Source organism: Phyllostomus hastatus, unplaced genomic scaffold (assembly GCF_019186645.2).
Source record: "Phyllostomus hastatus isolate PE091 unplaced genomic scaffold, TTU_PhHast_1.1 phas_scaffold_555, whole genome shotgun sequence".
NCBI classification, from domain to species: domain Eukaryota; kingdom Metazoa; phylum Chordata; class Mammalia; order Chiroptera; family Phyllostomidae; genus Phyllostomus; species Phyllostomus hastatus.
The window spans coordinates 10,148,598-10,168,470 of NW_025334036.1; the positions used below are offsets into that span (position 1 = coordinate 10,148,598).

General features: G+C 56.9%; 1 protein-coding gene across 1 annotated transcript in view; it reads right to left on the reverse strand.

Annotated features, from left to right (window-relative positions):
* Positions 1–19,873, reverse strand: part of ADAMTS17 (ADAM metallopeptidase with thrombospondin type 1 motif 17) — a 190,590-nt gene that overhangs the window by 50,297 nt on the left and 120,420 nt on the right. Inside the window, exons 11-14 of the mRNA XM_045825122.1 lie at positions 16,754–16,855; positions 15,817–15,962; positions 8,746–8,912; positions 2,753–2,880 (exon numbers count right to left, since the gene is read on the reverse strand). Of these exons, the coding sequence (XP_045681078.1) occupies positions 2,753–2,880; positions 8,746–8,912; positions 15,817–15,962; positions 16,754–16,855 (543 nt within the window). The remainder of the gene's footprint in view (positions 1–2,752; positions 2,881–8,745; positions 8,913–15,816; positions 15,963–16,753; positions 16,856–19,873) is intronic.

The following is a 19,873-nucleotide window of genomic DNA, read 5'->3' on the forward strand; positions in this document are numbered from 1 at the left end:
TGAACATAAAATGTGGGTAATTTCTACTTTTTCTCCAATTAGATTACATCAATGAATAGGTACAGATCCTCTGCTTATAAATCCGAGACTTTAAAAAAAATTACTTGTACTATTCTTCTCTTTAACTGATTTTTCTTTTTCTTTTTTTCTTTTATTGATTTTTAGAGAGGGGAAGGGAGGGAGAAACAGAGGGAGAGAAACATCAATGTGTGGTTGCCTCTTGCATGACCCTCACTGGGGACCTGGCCCACAACCCAGGCATGTGTCCTGACCGGGAATCAAACTGGCGACCCCTTGATTTGCAGGCCAGCATTCAATCCACTGAGCCACACCAGCCAGGGCACTTTTTGGATTTTGATTCAACAACTATTCTATCACGGTGATCTCTTTTTGCAACGTGAAAGGTGCTATTGTCCCCTCTGGGGTCCAGTGCCCCTGCCCTGAGGGGTCGTGCTTGGCCAGCACTGCACTCAGTGCAAGGGTCAGCAGATGCAATGACCACAGTGATGAAGGCATTTGCGATAGACTGGTGAGTGCAGGTGGCATGACATCTGGGTGGGCACGTGTCCCCAGGCCATTCCTGTCAGACCCTGGTGCAAGGGAGGCTCTGGAGCAATGGTGCCCTAGGACCACAGACTTAAGGCCATTAAAATGCCTCCAGTGGCATCTCATCCTCCTTGTGTGGCCACAGGACTGCAGTGTTGCCATCGTGGCACCTGACCAGGGAGACACCTGACCAAAAAGGCCGCAAGGATAGCCATGTCACAGAAGGGGCACACCAGTCACTTAGTGCTGGAATCTCGACCGGCCACTTAACATGGCCCCACGGGCCGGAAAACGTCAGGATTTGATGCTACAGGTGTCAGCAGGGGCTGGAGGTGGCCAGTGGGCAAAACTGTAGAGGGAACAAGCGCCTTTCCTTGGGAAATGGTCCCCAGAGGGACGTGTGTCACTGGGCTGCAGGATGGCCCACACAGGTGTGCGACTGAAGAAAAAAATGGAATCCTGCGCTTGGCTTGCGAGCAGTTTGTGGAGGGCCATCAGCGAGTCCTTGTCTCGGGAATGAATGGTAAGACCGCCGTCCACATGAGGTGGGGGCCACGGGGGCCCAGCTCATCACCCCGCCACTGCCTCCTGCCCTGGGCGGGCGTCCGGCCAAGACTCCTGCCCGCCGAGGGTCTATCACCCGCACGCACCCGCACTTGGTAATACAGCCAGGTGGTGCCAGCCGCGTCTGGATATTCCTGAGCTTTCCTGGAAAACCCCAGTTGGGGGCGAGTCCGGGCTTTGCAGGGAAAAACATCCACGAGGTTTGCAGTGGTTAGCCGCGGGGATCATCCTAGAAGTGGCCTCTGGACCTGTGTCTTCTGTCTTTCTCCCTGTCACTCACTCTCCAAAATCTTGCCACCTATGCCCTCGGCCAGGCTGGGGGACATGGACGGGATGAAGCAGATCTGTTGCCTTCAGGGGGCGAGGGGGCTCCCGGCTTGGGGACAGGATCATGGCCCAATTAAGGGGAGAGGACAGCTTCTCCACCCCAGGGGGGCGGGGCCCCTGGAATTGACGGCTGTTCAAGTGTTTTTAGGATTGCACTGAACCTGAGCATTAGAGAGGGACGTCAAGTCCAGCAGGTGCTGGGAGCCTGACCCACCTGTCCCCACAGGACTCCTGGACAGTCGCTTCTCTTTTCCTGCTGAAATCCGAGGACCTTTCCATGGCCCTTGGCTAGCGGACCCCTCGCTTAGGCTCACACAGGCCAGCGGGGGCCACGCAAGGGAAAGCGAACCCCGGAGGGCAGACCTGGCTCTCCTTTCCCTGCCATGCGGACATTGATCCCGACACCCCCCTGCCCGGGGGCCTGCCGTGTCCTCCAGCTCTGGGCGGCTCACCTGCTGAGGACACCACTGAGGGAGCCGGGCCACACGGGCGGCGACAGCATGTGTCTGAGGTGGGGGGGGAGGGGGGCTTTCTGGGCTCTCACCTGACCAGCCAGGGCAGCGCCGAGTCATCAGGAGACAAGGCACAGGTGGCCCGGTCCAGGTGGTGTCACCTGAGCCACGCCCCTGCAGGTGCTGGAGACACGCAGCCTCCTGACTCCCTGTGCCCTCTCCCCATCCCAGCTGCCAAAGGGCACCTGTGCTGACAGACAAACAGAGGATCAGGGTCCCCTCTGTCCCATCAGGCCGGCAGGACCCGGCGACAGGTGGGCCCCCAGCTCAGGCCCATGGGCTGCAGGTGCAAGGTGCTCTTCCATCTTCCCTCCCTGACCCCTTCTCTCTTTCTGTCTTCTTACATGATATTTACCATCAGTCTAGTGAGCCACAGACACCCACCATCAGGACGGGTTTGGGGACTACGCCCCAAGTGGGTGGAGCGGTGCCAAAATCCAGGCCTGTTTATCTCCCTGGGCACCATGTGCGAAGGAATCTGCTGATTCTGCGTCTCTTGTAGCGAACCAGAGCAGCGTTTGCCCAAAAACGCACGTTCATGTACACCTTCCAAACTCACCTCAGCATTCGACCCACTCTGCCCTTTGCCATGACGTCCGAAGTTATTTCAGCATCTCTGAACGTTTAAACACTAGACGGCTACTCTTGCAGCCACCTCAGCTTCGGGGTGGCCTGCCCAGGAGCCTGCAGGAGGGGTCCCCATCTTCTAAGGCTCCTGCTGCCCCACACCGAGCGCCCCGGAGGGGAGGGAGCCTCCTCCTCAAAGCCCCCCCGCCCCTGAGGACACAAAGAAGACACGTCACCTGGCACCTGCCGTGCACGCAGAGGTCGGTCTCGTAGGGCCCACAGGGCGTGCCGTCCAGGACCCTGTCGGCCACCAGCAGCGGGGCCTCCTTCCCCAGGGGCGAGCAGTACAGTTCACACGGCTTATCTGCGGAGAACAAGGGGGCGGGCGCTGACGTGAGAAGGGCTGTGTGGGCCACGCGGGACACGGGTGGTTATTCTGCACAGGAGCCTCCAGAGAGAGAAACACCAACACCCGGGTGCTGCCTCTCTGCTGGCTGGGCCTGAGTCTCCACCACCAGGCTCCCGAGCGGGTCCTCCCGGCAGTGCAGGGGTGGAGAAAGCCTTCTGGAGCTGACCGGACCTCGGGGAGGGGGGGACCTGGGCACCCCAGATGAAGACTCCTCACGGGAGCAGTGAAGCCACATCACCCAGCGTCCGAGCTTGTGTGAGGAGTGACGCTCACTGCCTGCCACTGTGCTCAGCAGCTTTCTGTGGCTTGTCTCCCATGGAGCCCTGACCAGCGCACTCAGGGGACGGTCTCGTCTTCGGGCGCGAGAGAGAGGAGTGATCGAAGGTTACCAGGAAGCGTCTGCCTTGGCCAGAGCGGGTTGAAAACTGGGGATTTTAATGACCTTTAAACTGAAGTGTGGCCTCGGTCCTTGGGGGCGACTGAGCTTTGAGGGGACTCCCTGAACAGCAGGGACCACGCCGGGGAGGGTGGTGGTGACGCGAGACCGTAGATAACAACTACTACCCACCGCGTGCCAGGCAGCAGGCTAGGCGGTGTCTACGCATTTCCGGCGCACGCGGTCATTGTTCAGATTCACGGGTGGGCACCCGAGTCCCTGACGGGCGGGGCCCGATCCCGGTCTTGGGACTCCACCCCGAGTTTGTTCCCGTCATCCTTGTCTCTTCTCTGAATGGAGAACTCCGGGGGCCGACGACACCAAGGGGCAAAATGGGGTTGCCGAACAGAAACCGCCAGGGTCGTGGACGTTTCGGCTTCTGAGCGGACGTTTAGGCTCTGAGTTAAGCCAAAATGAGATGCCGGGAGAAAAAGCAAAGGCTGTTTTGAGCTACGTTAGAAAGAGCAGACTTGGAAAAGATGAAGGTGGTTTATCTGTGCACCCCAGTGCAAGCATGAGAATCAGGGACTCCCCACATCTGGGGGCCCCACCTCGACGGAGGGATGGCAGGCATGGCTCCGGGCAGCAACGTACACTCCACTCAACCTGCACGCGATCCTCTACCTGCAGACACTGTCCTTCGAGGTTCGGGCACTCTGGGGACACGCAGGTTCCAGAACTGAATCCGGAGGTGGCATGTGTCCTCCTGCTCGGCCAGGACCCCCTCTGTTTGACCCTCTCCTTTTCTCAGCACTGCACTCCAAATTCAGGGCACCGCCCCCCCACCCCCGTCTCCGGGAAGGAATAGCACTGTCTTGCAAAAGGACTCAGGATAACCTTTAGAAAACGGGAGGAGGCTCAGAGCCCCTCCAGGGACATGCCGGGGTGTCCTGCCTGGGGCGGGCACCTGATCTCCAGGACAGAAGGCTCTGGTAAATGACACGCCATCCTGGGGGTCAGCTTCTCACCGTGTCAATAATCTTATGGAAAGAGGTCCAATCCTGTAAGGGATACAACCCCACCCTCCAAGGAAAGGAGTCTGCAGCATGCCTCTTGCCCAGAGGAAGCCGAGGCCGGGCTCCCTGGGGTGGGTCCCTGCTGCTCACTGCCCCACCTGCTGTCAGGGCTGATGCTGGGACGGGGAAGCCACAGGCTCGGAAGAGGAGACAGACTCAGAGGCTTGCGAGCCACAAGCTCAATCTGCTTGGCAGACGCTTGGAGGACTTCCCCCAGCGAGGAGGACACTGGTGGTCCCTTAGCATGCTTGCTGTTCTGCCTCTGCCGGCAGTTACAAAGTCTTGCTAAGATAGGGGCACCATTTAATTTTGAGGCCATCCCAAGTGCTTATTACCGAGCCCCGCCTGGCCTCGTGTGGGGGCACATGCTGAAGAAGCTGCTCAGCCCCATCCCCAAAGCAGCTCAACATGACCCAATAGCCAGGCCTCAGCTGACTGGACCAGCAGTGGTCACCTGACAATAGCTACACCAATCAGAGTCTCTTTCCCCACCATGACATCATAGTTAGGTCTCAGTTGATTGGACCAACAGTGGCCACCTGACCATAGCTGGATCAATCAGAGTCTCCTTCATCATGAAATCATAGTTAGGTCTCAGTTGATTGGATCAGGGGTGGTCACCTGACTATAGCTATACCAATCAGTGTCTCTTTCCCCACGATGACTTCATAATCAGGTCTCAGTTGATTGGACCAGCAGTGGCCACCTGACCACATCTGCACCAGAGACTCTCTCCTTAAAAATCAGCACTGAAATTCTGAAGAAGAGGTTGTGTCTCCTTATAGTTGGTGGATGCCAAAGAGGTGCAGATGACCTTATCCACAATTCAGGAATCACCAAAGCTCTGAAAATGGCCAGTGTTTTCTTCCACTCGTGGCAAACACGTTTGCTGGCACAACCAGCCTTGGCTGACATGAGGCTGCAGGAGTGTCCGGTGTCCCCCCTGGAGACCGTGGTTCACAGGTCTCCTGGCAGAGACATCCATGCGTCTGACGGCAGGGCCCTCCCCAGGACCCCGCTGAGGGTGCTAAGTAACACACGTTCGCTGCGCTGTTGTTCCCCGTCAAGCACATGAAATGCTCTGAATTCTGACCCACGGCTGGACCCGAAGGACTCGGAGAAGGGGTGAGGCCTTGCGGGAAAGGCGCTGCGAGCCGTGCATCAGGCTGCGCGTGGGCCGAGCTGTGAGGGCAGGGAGAAATGACTCACCCACGCGAGCTGCACTGCAGGTGGAGGGCAGCTCCCGACACCGTGATGGGCCCTGGCCTCGGACCCTCGCCCAGGCCCCTGGGACCAGTGAGACGCCCTGTATCTTCGAGACAACGTCCCTCCTTTTGGTTAAGCAACTCCAGCAGGCTTGGCTGAGTGGGAGTCAGAGAGCGCTCGCCATCCTTCCCTCCCCGTCCCCTGGGAGGCTCTGACCCGGAGGGGGTTCAGCCGTGCTGGGGAGAAGGAGCTGGGAATGTACTCCCGCGTCCAGACGTGGCCTGTGCCAAGCCCTCCGCCACTTCAGTGGGCACGTGGCCTGCTGGCCTGGCTCGGGAGGCCTGAACTCAGGCAGGCTTCCACTTAAATGAGATTCCACGGGAGGGCAGAAACGGGGTGGGTTTGGCAAGGGGCCACCCCAGTGGGTTTCTGTCTGAAGGCTTTTCCACGTAGAAATATTTTCTAAGGAGAGTCTTTGTCTTCTGTTGGGGGTGGTATGGACTTGTGGTCCCGAGGCCTCCCTTGGAAAATCTACCTCTGCAAGAATTTCCTTTTTTTCTTTTTTTTTCAATAAGAGGAAAAGAAAGAAAAAAAAAACATTGCTTCTCCTTTCTTGAACCGCGCGTCAACCGCCAGCGAATTCCGCAGCGATGGCAATGCTACGAAGAGGGCAGCTGTAGCCGCATTCAGGAGGGCCTGACGCCCGACCGCAGCATGGCTGCTATGGACACGGCCGCGCGAGAACGGGGCCTCCTATACAGCGAGTTGGAGCCTCCCACTGTCCCCTCTTTCTGACCTCTGAATTGGCCGTTTATTCTTCCGTCTTTGTCCTTGTGAAGTGCTCCTTTTCAAAGCGCCGGCTTCTGTTGATATTTGAGAAGGAAAGGAAACCGGATATGCGAGAAGTCCTAACCGGTCCACACCAGAAGGGCATGTGTCCCCTCGCAAAGCCTTGAACTTGGGGTTCTCGCCTTCAAAGGCAAAACGCTTACTGCATGTTGGCTGTCCTTCTCCAATACAAGCTTCTTTTTCAGATCAAAGGCGGTGGCACTCTGGCTATCCTCACTGCTTGCTTTGTGAGAAGAAATAAAAACCAGAAAGCGAGTGGGTTGGGTGAACACACTCTGAAAGCAATGAGCTTCCCCAAATAGCTACGCCGGGAGGCCTCGTGGAGGGGGTCGGAGCAGACGCCCGTCCCAGCCCCTGTGATGATAAGGGAACCGAGGAGGTCAGCCATCCAACGGCGGTTAGAAGCAAAACAGAAGTTTAATCTGGACTTGGAGAAATCGGTGGAAAAACAGACATTGAAGTGGGGTTTCTGCGTTGAAGAAAGGAGGCCGGAGAACTGCACGCGGCAGCGAGAGCCCAAGGAAAGAATAACAAAACCTCCATGCATACAGCTGAGTGGAAATGAAAATGGGGCGAGTCTGTCTCAGCCCTGACCTCCTCTTGCTCCCAAGGACAGGGAGAGGACCCCAGAGAGGACCACAGTGTCTTTTCCGGTCAGCCCAGGGGTGGCTGACGGCGTGGAAACTCCGCAGCTGCTGCAGGTACTGTCACACTCGGGCTCCAGGTGGGCCCGAAGCTTCTGGAAGCCTCCTGTGTGTTCAGATGAACGGTCAGGCAGACGGCGGGGAGGGGCTTGGCCTCCGGCCTCCTGTGCGCCTCTCTCCCTCATCTGCAGGGAAAGCCGAGGTCACGAAGGCTACACTTTTGAAGTCTGCTGGGCAGGGGACAATGCAGTGACCACTGCACAGCTCTTGAAGGTGGTGGTCATCCTTAAAAAAAGAGTAATGTCCGAGGAGCTCCCCCTCAATGCTTTAAAAAGAGGCTACAGTCAAGTGGGCTGGTGTCCTCTGCTGGAACTGAGAGCATCCTGTGCCACTTTGCAAGGCGGCTCGAAGTGGACGGACGGGTCAGGTGACTGGGGTCACAGCTGCAGGCCCGAGGCCATTGTTCCCCTAGTGGTCCGGGCCCACGTCCCCGCACAGCTACGCACACTTGAGCTTGTGACCGCCGACTGCACAACGTCGACTGCAGGGGACCTTCTGGTCTCCGGGAAGGAACTGAACGCCCCGGCACAGGCACCTCATCTTCCCACAGACGACTTCAGAGGCTGCGCAAAAACCGGGCCCTGTCGCTTCAGTCCGCACGGGAGCCCCCCCATGCGGCGTCGTGAAGTCATGCTTTGTGTCGGCCCCGAGTCCTGGCAGCCAGATGATAGCTGGTTATTTTCGGAGTCAGCTCCTCCGGAACTGGGGTCGGCTCCCTTCTCTGCTTTCCGTCAGCTCCCGGAGCTCAGACCTGTCATGAACCCTGCAACCTCTGTCTTCTGCACGGCGTGTTTCTGCACAGGAAAGGAGGCGACCCGTGCAGAGCTAACCTGTCCCTGGCACGTGTGGGCTCAGTAAATGGGACCTTGCACTCATCGTCAGACCCAGGTCTGGTGTCCTGAGGAGGAACAGGATTTTACGTGTAAAGAACCCTGACCTAGATCCTGTGGCGTCCTTGGCAATGCTAAACAGACGTCACAAATCCCACAGACCACATGTACCACCTAGAATGTCCTCCGTGGCCACTGGAAAGGCTTGCGACAGCCCACTGGTCAGAGCCCCTGGATCTGGGAAAAAGCTCTTCGAACGACAATGTGGCCCGGGATTATTATCATCTCCAACCAAGCTGTGAAGTGTCCTCCCAACGTCCCCCGCAAACACTTCAGCCCAAGAGGAAGCCGTGACCCAAGATGAACCAGGAAAAGAAAGGCAAGCAGGCAGCGGCCGGGGAAAGGGAAGCGGCAGACTCACAAACCCGATGTCCCGCCCCGCAGGGCCGCCTTCTCCTCCTCGAAGTTGGCCTGGGGCCCCTCGGCACATGGCAGCATGCAGCGGGCTGCCAGCACCCCCGCCCCACTGCGAGTGGGGGTGCCGGAGGAATCTGGGCCGCCGCCTGCCTCCCAGCTGCTTTTGGGAAATCTCACCGAGCCGGGTCATCCAAGTTCAACCCCAACTGCTCAAGAAGCAGGTCTAAGGCAGACTCGGGTGGGGGGACGGGGGCGTCCTGTTGGGTGGACTGTGGGGTGGGCAGTGCCCTCTGGGTTTTGCTAGGAGGTGTCTGTGTTTCTGGGAAAGGATGCGGGGGAAAGGATGCGCCACAGCCCCTTACCATCAACCACCACCGCGGTCAGCAGGCCCTTCTTCTTGCTGCTCAGCCGGTCGTGCGTCTGGCACTGCTGGTCCCGGAAGCTGGGCAGCCCCTTGGGGCAGGGCAGGCTCTCGCAGACGGCGTGCTCCACGCTGGCGCCCAGGCAGTGCGCACCCCCAGGCCCGGGGCTGGAGGGGAGGGAAGGGTGCGCGTTAACCGACCGAGCAGGGGAAATGGTGGGGTGTTCAGTGTTTGCCTCTTTGCCAGGAGGGGGAGGGGCCGGGCAAGGTTTCCATAGCACCCGCCCCCGCCCCCGGCTCTTACACCTCACGTCCCAGCCGCCCCAGCCCCACACGGACGGCGAAAATGTGAGCCGGCAGGAAAACGCATCCAAAGGCTGTAAATCAAGGTCATCTGGAAATGCAATATGGTGAGTATCAGTTCAGCGGGATCCACAGACTGTGTCTTTCATTCGAACTTCAAACTTGGCCGTCTGTAAGGAGAAAACCCCCAGGGAAATCTTTGGTGCGTGCGGTTTTTGTTTGCTTTGGTCTTCCATGAGACGAAGACTTTTAAAAACGGCTCCGAGGTATACTCCTGAGGTAGCAAAGTTTTGGGGTGGGTACGTCAGTAGCTCTCATCTACTGTATAGTGAGAAGAATCAGAATGATTCATTCACGCATTTGCGGGTTTTGGGGAGAGGCCAGTCAGATCTCTGCCATGAAATCCTTACCTGGGCACGTTATGAGACCCCGCGTTGTCGGTGAGGTGGCCTAGGGTCCTGGACACACTCTGCTTAGACTGGGGGTCTGAGCTGTCCTGGAGACCCAGCTGTGCTCTCTGGCCAAGCCCGAGTGTGAGGTGCACTGCTGAGGGGCAGGACTGGGCCTGGCCGGCCAACACGGGCCTGCGCCCAGCTCTCCCATGAGGCCCCGGGTGCCCTCTAAGGGCTCTGACGGGGGCAACCTCCGAGGTTCCCGCCATCTCCATGACGCCGAGACCAACATGGAGGGGTAAGACGGCTCCCTGTGTGCACTTCTGATTGAAACGCAGCACACGGGCGAGAAGGGCACAGATCACAACTGCTCTGCTCCAAGACCTTGCGAGAACGGCACCCACCTGCCGGCAGGATGCTGTCTTTGACCCATGAACCACTGCGAGCATGGCTGACCCATGCACAGTGTGGGGACCGAGGAGCGCCAGGCCCCCGTGCAGTCCGAAGCCCATGTTCCATTCAGGCAGGCCCTCCGCACCTGCCGCCTCCTGGCCGTGCACTGAAAATGCACAGGTGGTCACATCCACGGCCGCGTGACTCCAGGACACAGAGGGCCAACTACTACTGAAAACACCCCCCGCATGGCTGAAACCACGCCGTTCGAGGCCAGGTGGTTCAAGGGTCCACTGTTTCCTCTCCTCCCTCTGCATGTCCCACTGTCAGAGAGTGAAGCCACCCTGAGGTGGCTGCCTTAGGGACAGAAGAGGATGGCAGGGCAGGCAATAGGGATCTTCTCCTCCAGAGGCCTGGGCAGGGAGGTGCCCCGGGGTCAAAATCTCATCCTGAAGTGAGGTGCGGTCACTGGAGGACATGGGTGAGAAGCTGTGAGGACGGGGGCACTGTCACATAAAGAGTGACCATGAGCTCATGCACCCACAGGGCTTTCCTTCTGCTTGCTCTTTGTAACTGTGACCTCGAGTCTGCACAAAGAACCAGAAGGCGGTTCCGACTGCACCCTTCAGAGGAGCTCCGTGGTAGGAGGTGGGCACGAGAAGTGACTCATAAGCGCTCCCGATGCAGCAGGAGCAGGCAGGGGAGGGGGCAGCCCAGCGACTCCCGAGGCTGGCCCACAGACACCGTGCCCGGGGCGGGGGGTGTCCCCAGGCGCTTCTCCAATATCAACCCCCAAGTTCTCTCTCTGCCCTCACAGGACCCCCAGTTGAGATACAAAACCCAATGACGGGAACAGGCACTGCCCAGGGAAGACCATCCAGCGGCAAAGACAGACACACACAGATGCTCAGCCTCGTGGCTCAGTGAAGAAACGCAAAGCAGCAGCTCAGCGAGCTACGACTCTGCATCTGCAGGAACGGCCCCCACGGAGAAGACACACAGCACCACCCAAGAGTGGTGGGAGGGAGCGCAGAGCGGAAGTTCACGAGGCTCAGGGCAGTGGCGGTGGTGCGGCCACCGTGCACAACTGGGTCCTCATCTGGCCACTCGAAGGCACACGAGGGGCCACTCCCTGCCGCTGCGCCAGCACACACCTGCCCAGGGGCCCACCCGCGGTCGACTCTGACGAGCGGACGTGGGAGGAAGAGAAAGATGCGCGCTGGGCGGGCGGCACGTTTTATTTCTTTGCTCTGCTCTGTTCAGTGAGTACAGGTCAGAGGAGAAGGTCACAACCGTGGTTCGGGTCGGCTCACCCTCTGGAGACCTGGGGAGCTCAGCGGAGAGCCCATGGTTCCGCCTCCTGCCCTTGAACCAGGAGCTCCCAGGAGGGGGCAGGGCACCATCTCGGGGTGTCAGGAGTGGTACAGGGCTGCCAACGCCCCTTCAGGGCAGCCAGTGTCCTAGTTTTAAGGCCTCCTCTGAGAGGTATCCGAGTAACTTAGGCTCCAGCGCAGAAGACCGGGATGTTTACAAACCATCCAGGTGAACGCCGCGTCCCTGGCTTGTGGGAAGCACATACATGGGGATTTCACTGCGGGAGCAAAAGCAATGACAGGCATGTAACTTCCCTCTCCCAGTCCTCCCACCGGGGCTGAGGAAGCAGGCTGCTCATGGGGTGATGCTAGCCGGTGACCCCGATGCAGGCCTGGCTTGTCACACGCGTGGACATCTGAGCCTTCCCACCCCTCTCCCCCTGGCTCGCCCCCAAACAGGACGGGGACCCTGGCATCTGAATTAGAGATGACCTTTCCGCCCTGCCGTCCTTGGGTGGGAGCTCCCACCGGCAGCGACGCGAATTATGGCAGCAAAGCAGGAGCCTAGGAAGCTGGACTCAAACCCCGGATGGTCCCCGAGGCCTGGATGTCAGCTGGCGAGAGGAGAAAATTCCAATAGCTGTAAAGACCAAGACGAGAGGGGGGAAAAAAAAAGGGTGGGAGCGGGGGACTCTCTTGCCAGTATTTTTGGACAGTGAATAAACCAGCTGCAGCAGGCGGGAAAGGGGCCAGGGCTGAGGTGGAGGGGGAGGGGCGCGGGCCGGTGGGAGCATGCCAAGCCCGAGATGTACATAGCAGGGAGATTTGGACATCCTTGGGAAATCTCAAGGCAGCGAGCCTGGTGATTTAAGGACTGAGCCGGGGAGAAAATGTTGTTTGGTCAGAGCTTGGCTCCGGAGCCTCGATCAGCTGTGTTTTGTAACAATCACCCCGTCAGGTCATTCTGCAAAAGCAGCTGATGGCGGCTGCCTGGACTTCCTAAGACACTGCCTGCACCCTGCAGCTCCCCGGAACTGTGGCTGGCTGAACCACCCCCCCAACCCCCGAGACCCACCAAGGCCGGCCCTAAGCTTCCCATTCACCTGGGCGAGGCGGGGGGGCAGGTCCCCGACGGTGAGAAACTTGGAAGAATACTTCGAGGGAAAAAGAGCCTGCTGTTGCTCTTGCCAACGGGAAGTACAGCTACATTGTTATTGCAGAAGATGGGACAGACTACCAAGGTGTAAACACAGTGCAGGAGCAACCCGTACTGTTCTCGCTCAGAATAAACCAGACTGGGTTAGGGCTCCGGGCCCGTCTTGAGAGGGCACTCAGCACCCTAGCTGTGAGCTACGATCTCGCTGGCGTGGGGCGGGCACCAGCCAAGTGACCCTCATGTGCAGGGGGGCCGAGACCCTGCTCCCTGGCTGTTCTCAGCATTCGGGCTGTTCAGTGAAGCAACACGGTACAAGGCCGACCTGACCCGCTGCCTTGGCAGAATAATGCACACGAACCTTATTGTGTCAGAGGAAAACAGTATTAGGTGTGTGGTCTGGGGCACTGGGAATGCTTATTCTCAGCAAGCGTGCCTGTAGGCAGTATGGCGGCCTGCACTTAGTACGTAAAGGTTGCTCTGCTGGACGCACAGGTAGTAGGAGGGAGCCCCAACAGGTGTGGCCTGCATGGGGCTCAAAAGCCAGTTGGGGGGCGGGGGACAAAGCGAAAAGCAGTGAACTAACCCAGAAGAGTAATTACAAACTGTCCTAGCACACACATAACATGACACAGGGTGCCCAGAAGGGGTGCAAAGCCAGCAGCCCCCCGGAGGCCGGGTGGTCGGGGAAGGAGGAGCGTCCGAGGAGAGGACGTTAATTCGAGTCCCAGTGGGGGGCCAAGGTGAGCTGGGGGAGGGAGGGAGAGGAGGCCACAGCCCGTACCTGAGATCAGAAGGGAAGCTCTGGGGCTGGAGCAGGTCGAACGGTGGCCCTTCCACCCAAAGATAAGCCCACCCAGAACCTACCACCGGGCCCCTAAAGTGGAAAAAGGGTCTTGGTTGATATAATTAAGGAACTCTTAATGGTAAGATGCGATCGTCCTGAATCAGGGTGGGCCCCGGGTCCAATGAAGAGAGAAGAGAGAAGACAGGCAGAGATGGAAGCGGAGGTCGGAGTGCTAAGTCTACAAGGCACAGACCACCAAAGGTGCCCGTGGCCACCAGAAGCTGGGGGTTGGGGGGACGCATGGAACAGATTCTCCTTCCAAGTTTCGAGAGGGAAGCAATCCTGGCGACACTGACTTCAGACTTCCGGTTCCTGGAACAATGAGGCCAAATGTTCTAAGACACTGCATTGTGGTAATGACGGCAGCCGCAGGAAACGAGCACAGAGGCCACGGTCAAGAGTGTGGGTTTTATTCTAAGCCCCGCGGGAATGACAGACGGGGCGGGAGCAGGAGGAGACAGAATGGGATTTATGCCTAAGAGGACCACTCTGGCTTCAAGGGGAGAACCGGTCTGGGGGTGGGGGAGGGAAGGGAGGGAGCTGAGCATCTGCCAGGACAATGCAGCCCGCTGCTCCGTCTCACCTGGCATGGGATGGTGTGCGTACACGCCAAAGAAGACCAGCCCTCAGTCGGGGCGTGCTAGCTGCGATGGAAGACGCGGAGCACCCGTGACAGCGACAACCTTTGTAAATGATGCTCTGCGCTTAGCAAAGCCTTTCCACCCCAATCAGCTTCCTCTATGCACTGCCAGGGGGCAGGGCTGGTGGCCTCCTCCCCATTCTTGTATTGGTGCCAACAGGGAGAGGGGGCGTGTTCAACACAGACCACGCCCACCTTTGCAACCCCTGGAACTAGTTACACGGGGAAGGACGGGGAAGGATGGGTAAGAGCGGTCACTTGCCAGAAGGAGAGGCGCTGGGACTTGAAGCCTCGTCTGTTCCCTGTTCAAAGCCTGGCTCTCCCCACTATTCCATGCCAGCTCTCTCTCATGGGTGCATCTGAGGCCCAGAAGGGTCTTCCCTGAGGTCACGTGACCACTACCAACCAACCGTGCCTTGGCCTCCGTCTCAGCGCCACGATTCCAAACCCAAAGAGAGCTTCCTTCCCAGAACTTCCACACAGTAATGTAAAAACCAAAGCTGCTCTCTATCAATTTCTCACCCTTTAGCTACATAGGATATCTAATCATTACCCAATGGTGATGGTTAATTTGAGGTCAGCTGGGCTGGCCGCCGGGTGCCGAGATAAAACATTTCTGGGTGTGCCTGGGAGGATGTTGCTGGACGAGATTAGCATTTGAACGGGTGGACGGGGTACAGCAGACAGCCCTCCCCAGGGCTGTGGAAATCAACCAGTCCACTGAGGGCCAAATGGAACAAAAGGCAGAGGGATTTGTCGCCCACCCTCCTCGGGCTGGGACACCTCTTCTCCGCCCCTGGTCCTCAGACTCAGACTGAGTGAGATCCAGCCAGGGGCAGGCCACGAGACTTCTTGGCCTCTGTCATCATGGGAGCTAATTCCTCCTAATAAACACCTCTCTCTCTTCTCTCTATCTCCTCTGGTTCTATTCTCTGGAGAATCCTAGTACACCACCAGCGCTTTTAATTAAGACATCATTCTTAAGTGATTAAACACCCACGTGCCAGGCACTCTGCTGGGTGTCAGAGGGAAAAGTTTTAATAAGACAAAACACGAAATACCCATTCTGATAGCACTACTGGGGGGCGGGGAGAAGGTGTTCCCAGCATTGTCTGAACAGTGAGCATAAATCTCCCTTTAATCCGGAGGTTCTCAACGTTGGCCCGCGGAAGGGCCTGGGGAGATTTAAAACGTCCGACTCCTGGGCCCCGCCCCAGAGCTTGGGATTTATCGGCTCTGGGACGCAGCCAGGGCATGGGGGCTTTTCAAACGCAGGAGAGATTCCCTAATTATTCATCAACATGACTTAATTGTGGATAAAAAGCATTTCTGTTCAGTCAAAATTTATAACTTGCTCATTTACAAAATTGATGGGATGCGGCTGAGGGCACAGAAGACATAAAACAGGCCATTTACAGAAATAATAAAAATGGGGAGTTTCAGGAGAAGAAGAGAAGACCAGCCCTGAGCTTTCCAACACCGACGTGCACAGGCGAGCAACAGGGTCACAGGGTCGCCCCAGTGGATCAAAGGGAGCCTAAAAAACTATTTTCGGTCTAATCGTTCTAAGAGGGCAGCTTAAAACTATGTGGATGCACAAAACAGCTGACCCCACAGATGCCTGGTGACTCATCGGCAGTCTGCCTGCTCCCAGCTCCGCTAACAGCCAATTCGAAGGTTGGCCCCTTTCTCCTGAAAGTCGACAGGCTTCCCTGGAATGACCCCCGACTAAGGAAGTCCGCGAAGCCGGCCAGGAGGGTCTGTCGTCCAGCTGTCTCTGGAAACCTTTCCCGGAGGCTCAGGCGAGGAAGCAAGAGCCACCTCATCACAGCACTTACTGCACCCGAGTTCAGAGAGAGACACACGCCGTTGGACAGAGGCGACCCCCCTGCACCCCGAACTTTGGATGCATTTTGTTTGCCTTACGCTCAACCTCTCTCCTTGGGAGAAAAACCCTGCGTAAGGCAGAGAGAGCTGCCAGTCCGAGAGCTGGGTCCAGACGCCCCGGAGAGGCTGGTGGGGGTCACTTACGGGGGGTTGTCGCATTTCCTCTGCCGGAAGCGGGCTCCCGTCCCGCAGGTGCGGCTGCACATGCTCCACGTGCCCCAGGGGCTCCAGTCTCCGTCCACGTGCTCCGGGATGGGAGTCTTGCTCACACACTCCCCCGCTCGGCACCACTGAAACACAGCGATCCCTTCCGCGTGAGAAGTCGCCAGGCGCCCCTCACCCCCCGCGCCTCCCCCCGGCAACGCTCTGCGCAATCACGGGACGGAGGCTACCGGGGTGCGCATGCGCGCTAACTCTGAGGCATTCCTTGCTTACCGACCTGACTGACACCCATATCCCTCTGGGGTTTCGGTTTTGCCCTCGACTTCCATGGGCAATGTGCTCTACTGGGGTGTCCCAAATTCCCTAAACAAGGATCAGTCCTCACGGCTCACCAAGAAACCTGAGCTCCTGCAAACGGGAGGGCCTCTCACCCTGCAGGGCAGCGTGTTTCCTGGCTCTGCGTCTCTGAACGCCAGAGTCGCGGGATTCAGTGGTGCCCAACCACGGCACCCCCTTCCGTCCTGCCGGACGACCAAGGAGCACGGCGGGCCCTGGACCCCGGTCTTCTCTAAGCCTCATCCAAGTCTCCTGGTAAAGGAAGGTCAGCCCGCAGGCTCGCTCTCCGAACCTCTGGCCGGAACCGGATAACTGTTCTCCTGGGATCCTATCTTTCCATTCGTGGTCTACGGATGTGAAAGTTTTCACGTAAATCCACTTCTGTGGCAAAAGGAGTGGGTGTGACAAAAATAGTAACTAAAGGATTCCTGCGTCTTATCAGAAGATAAAGAAAGAACGCAAGGGGCCCTCTGCTCAGAGCAGCCCCTAGGCATCTCTTCAGGGGCTCCTGTGAACAGTACAGATGGCCTGTAGGGAGACGGGGGGGGGGACCCTCGGGGGAGCAGTGGGGGGCGGGGGTTACCTTGTCGGCTCCGCACTCAGTCCCGTCCAGGGGAGGGTCCAGCTTGGTCTTGCAGGAGGCGTCGCCCTCCACCAGGCACCACAGTCCGGCACACATCAGATGCTGCTGACAAGGAAGGAGCGTGACTGCCGCGAACACCACACGCAGGTCACAGCTGGGGCCACAAGGGGGCCTCGTGACCGGCTGGGGCTTGGGATTGGACACAGAAGGAGAGGACTGCACCCACAACCCAGGCGCGCACCGGACTGGGAATTGAACCACGACCTTTCCGTTTAGGAGACAACCCTCCAACCAACTGAGCCACACCTGCCAGGGCTCACCTAGAGAATTTAAAATGCACCTACATGCAATCAAAATAATTCTACTAAAGCAAAAATAGGTGTTTAGAAATAACAGACTCCTGTTGGTATTAAGAGGAGACTTGGATGTGGACAAAGTGCTCAGAATAAGACCATTTGTGAAAACGACAGAAGCAGACAGAGCTGCCGTCCTCCCCATAGGCCTCAGTCTCCCTGGTGGGACTCTGGGCAGATGGCATGCCACTTCCCGAGTCTCCCTGCTGGAGCAGCCCTGGACTGTGGGTCTCCCTGGCCACGGAGTCTCCCTGGCCACGGAGCAGCCCTGGACTTCGAGGGACGGGAGGTGGAGTGGAGTGGCTCTGAGGCCAGCCCCACACGAGTCCCAGAGAGTCCCAGGGCGGTCGGTGGCCCCGTGGTCCACGTGGTCACCTGCCCATCTATGCACCTCTTCCGCCTCTCCTCTCCCCTCCGCTTCCCTGCCCCCCTCACAGTGCTTCCTGGGATCACCTCCCAGATAAACTACTTGCACCCAAATCCTCCCCTCGTGGTCTGGAAATTGAGACCAGATGTCCTTAAGGCGCTTTTAAAGACACAGTGTTTCCTCGATGCCAAATCCAATCCATGGAGATAAAGCCTGGGCTGGAGTGGGAAACGCCATCCTCCGGGTCATGGCTGGGGGTGCACTCTGGGTAGGGTGTGCACAGCTCTGGGGAGTCACGGTGGGGCTCGCCCAGGGCGTGCCATGCTCCGTTCTGAGGCCTGCTGTTCCAAGTCACCTCAAACCTCTGCACGGAAGACGCACACTGTCACCTCCACTGACTAGCGTCAAAAAATGTCTCGAAGTGGAAGGGACAAGAACAAAGGCCAGAAGAGGCAGGGAAGCAGAGCTGAAGGGGCCGTGACGACGAGCTAAGAAAAGCCCACAGCCCCTTCTCATTTTCCAAGTATGTCGGAGCTGCTCGCTGCGCTGGGAGAAGTTGGTGATTCCGGTGGAATGTCATGCACGCAGGTTCAGAAGAGCCCCAGCATCCCCATTAGAACGGTAAAAAGGTAAGAGCCTCCAGCGCAGCACCAGCTGGACCCATAAAGACAGGCCGCACCTCATTAAATGTGTGACTCGGTGCACTCTGACCCGAGAGCCCATCGAGGGCGTGGTGTCAGTGTGCGGGCAGGTGCACTGGGGACGAGTCTGACCCGGGAGGCGAATTTATGGGGTAGGAGGGCTCGGGATTAGGACACATAACTGGCCCTTCAGGAGAGAGAGGAAGAAGGTGGTGTAAACTCTTTATTATGCATTTTATAGACAGTGCGTTCCCATAAAACTGTTCTCGTCACCAAAAAAAGAGAGAGAGAGAAAGGCAAAGCTTTCTTAAACAGAACACAAAAAGTATGCACGATAAAGGATAGCACTGATGAATTATGCTACATCCAAATGAAGAACTTCTGCTCCTCAAAAGACAACTGTAAGAAAGTGAGAGAAGATATTTATAATGCATGGGAGAGATATCTGTAATGCACCAACAAAAATTTGTATCTAGAATATATTTTTTAAAAAAAACGCTACAGATCAATTAAGAAAAAGATCCAGTAGAAAAATGGGCAACAGTCTTAAATATACACACTTTACAAAAAAGGATATCTAAACATACAGGATGGCCAATAACCATGGGAACAGGTGACCAGTTTCATTGGTGACCACAGAAAAACAAATTAAAATCACCACTAGATACCTCTACACACCTGCCAGGAAAAATGGCTAAAAGGAGAGATGGAGAAAACCAAGTGTTGGCAAGGAGGTGGTGTGATAAGACTTCGAACCAATGATGAGATTCTACCTTGGCTCAGAAACTTAAAAAAACTCTTTGGAAGTATTTACCAAAGCTGAAGACATGTACGTTCTAATATCTAGCAGTTCCACTGCTAGGTATGCGTCCAATAGATATGTGTGGGTACGTTTACCCAAAACACTGTCAAGAATGTTCACAGAAAGAGTATCTGTATTAGTCCTATGGTTGAAAACCACTCGAGTGCCCATCAACAGCAGAACAGATAGATTGTGGTCTCTTAAAACAAGAGAATACTATACGATTCTATTTATGTGAAGTTCAAAAACAAGTAAAGGAAACGACAGTGGTGGGAGTGACGAGGGTGGTGGACTTGTTGTTCGGTATGAAAACAGACAAGGGCCATGAGCAGACACGGTGACCTCGGAGCTGCAGCCTGTGACCCAGACTCGGCCACCAGCATGGCTCTATGTGCCCAAGCCCAGAACTGGCCCATCTGCATTTCCCTCTCACTGCTGGACGAGCAGAGTGGACTACTAATGCCTGCTGCTCTGAGACCTTTTAGATGGCTAGGTGGCATTTGTGTCACGCTTTACAAATGAAAGAGTGCTCTGACAGCTGTCATCCAGAGGCTCACCCCAGCCGTGGTGGCAGGGAGGATGGGCTTGATCTCCCTTTTCCACTTTTCCAGTGAGGAGGCAGATTTTGGTGGAGGTCAAGGGCCCTGACCTAGGTCAGATGCACAGGACTGGGGAGTCCCCACCCTGAGATTCATATCCTGGTTCTTACCCCTTATAGTGGTTGCACAGGGGTGTTCACTTTATGAAAATGAAGCAAGCTCTAAACTTAGGATCCATACACAATTCCCATATACATATTATTCTTTGACAAAACTATTTACTAAAGAAAGAAAGTAGAGGGAGGGAGGAAAGTAAATTTAACAGCGAGAGAGAGAGAGAGAGAGAGAGAGAGAGAGAGAGAGAGGGAGAGGGAGAGAGAGATGCATGCTTAGACTGGTGATGGGAGATTCTGGGCCC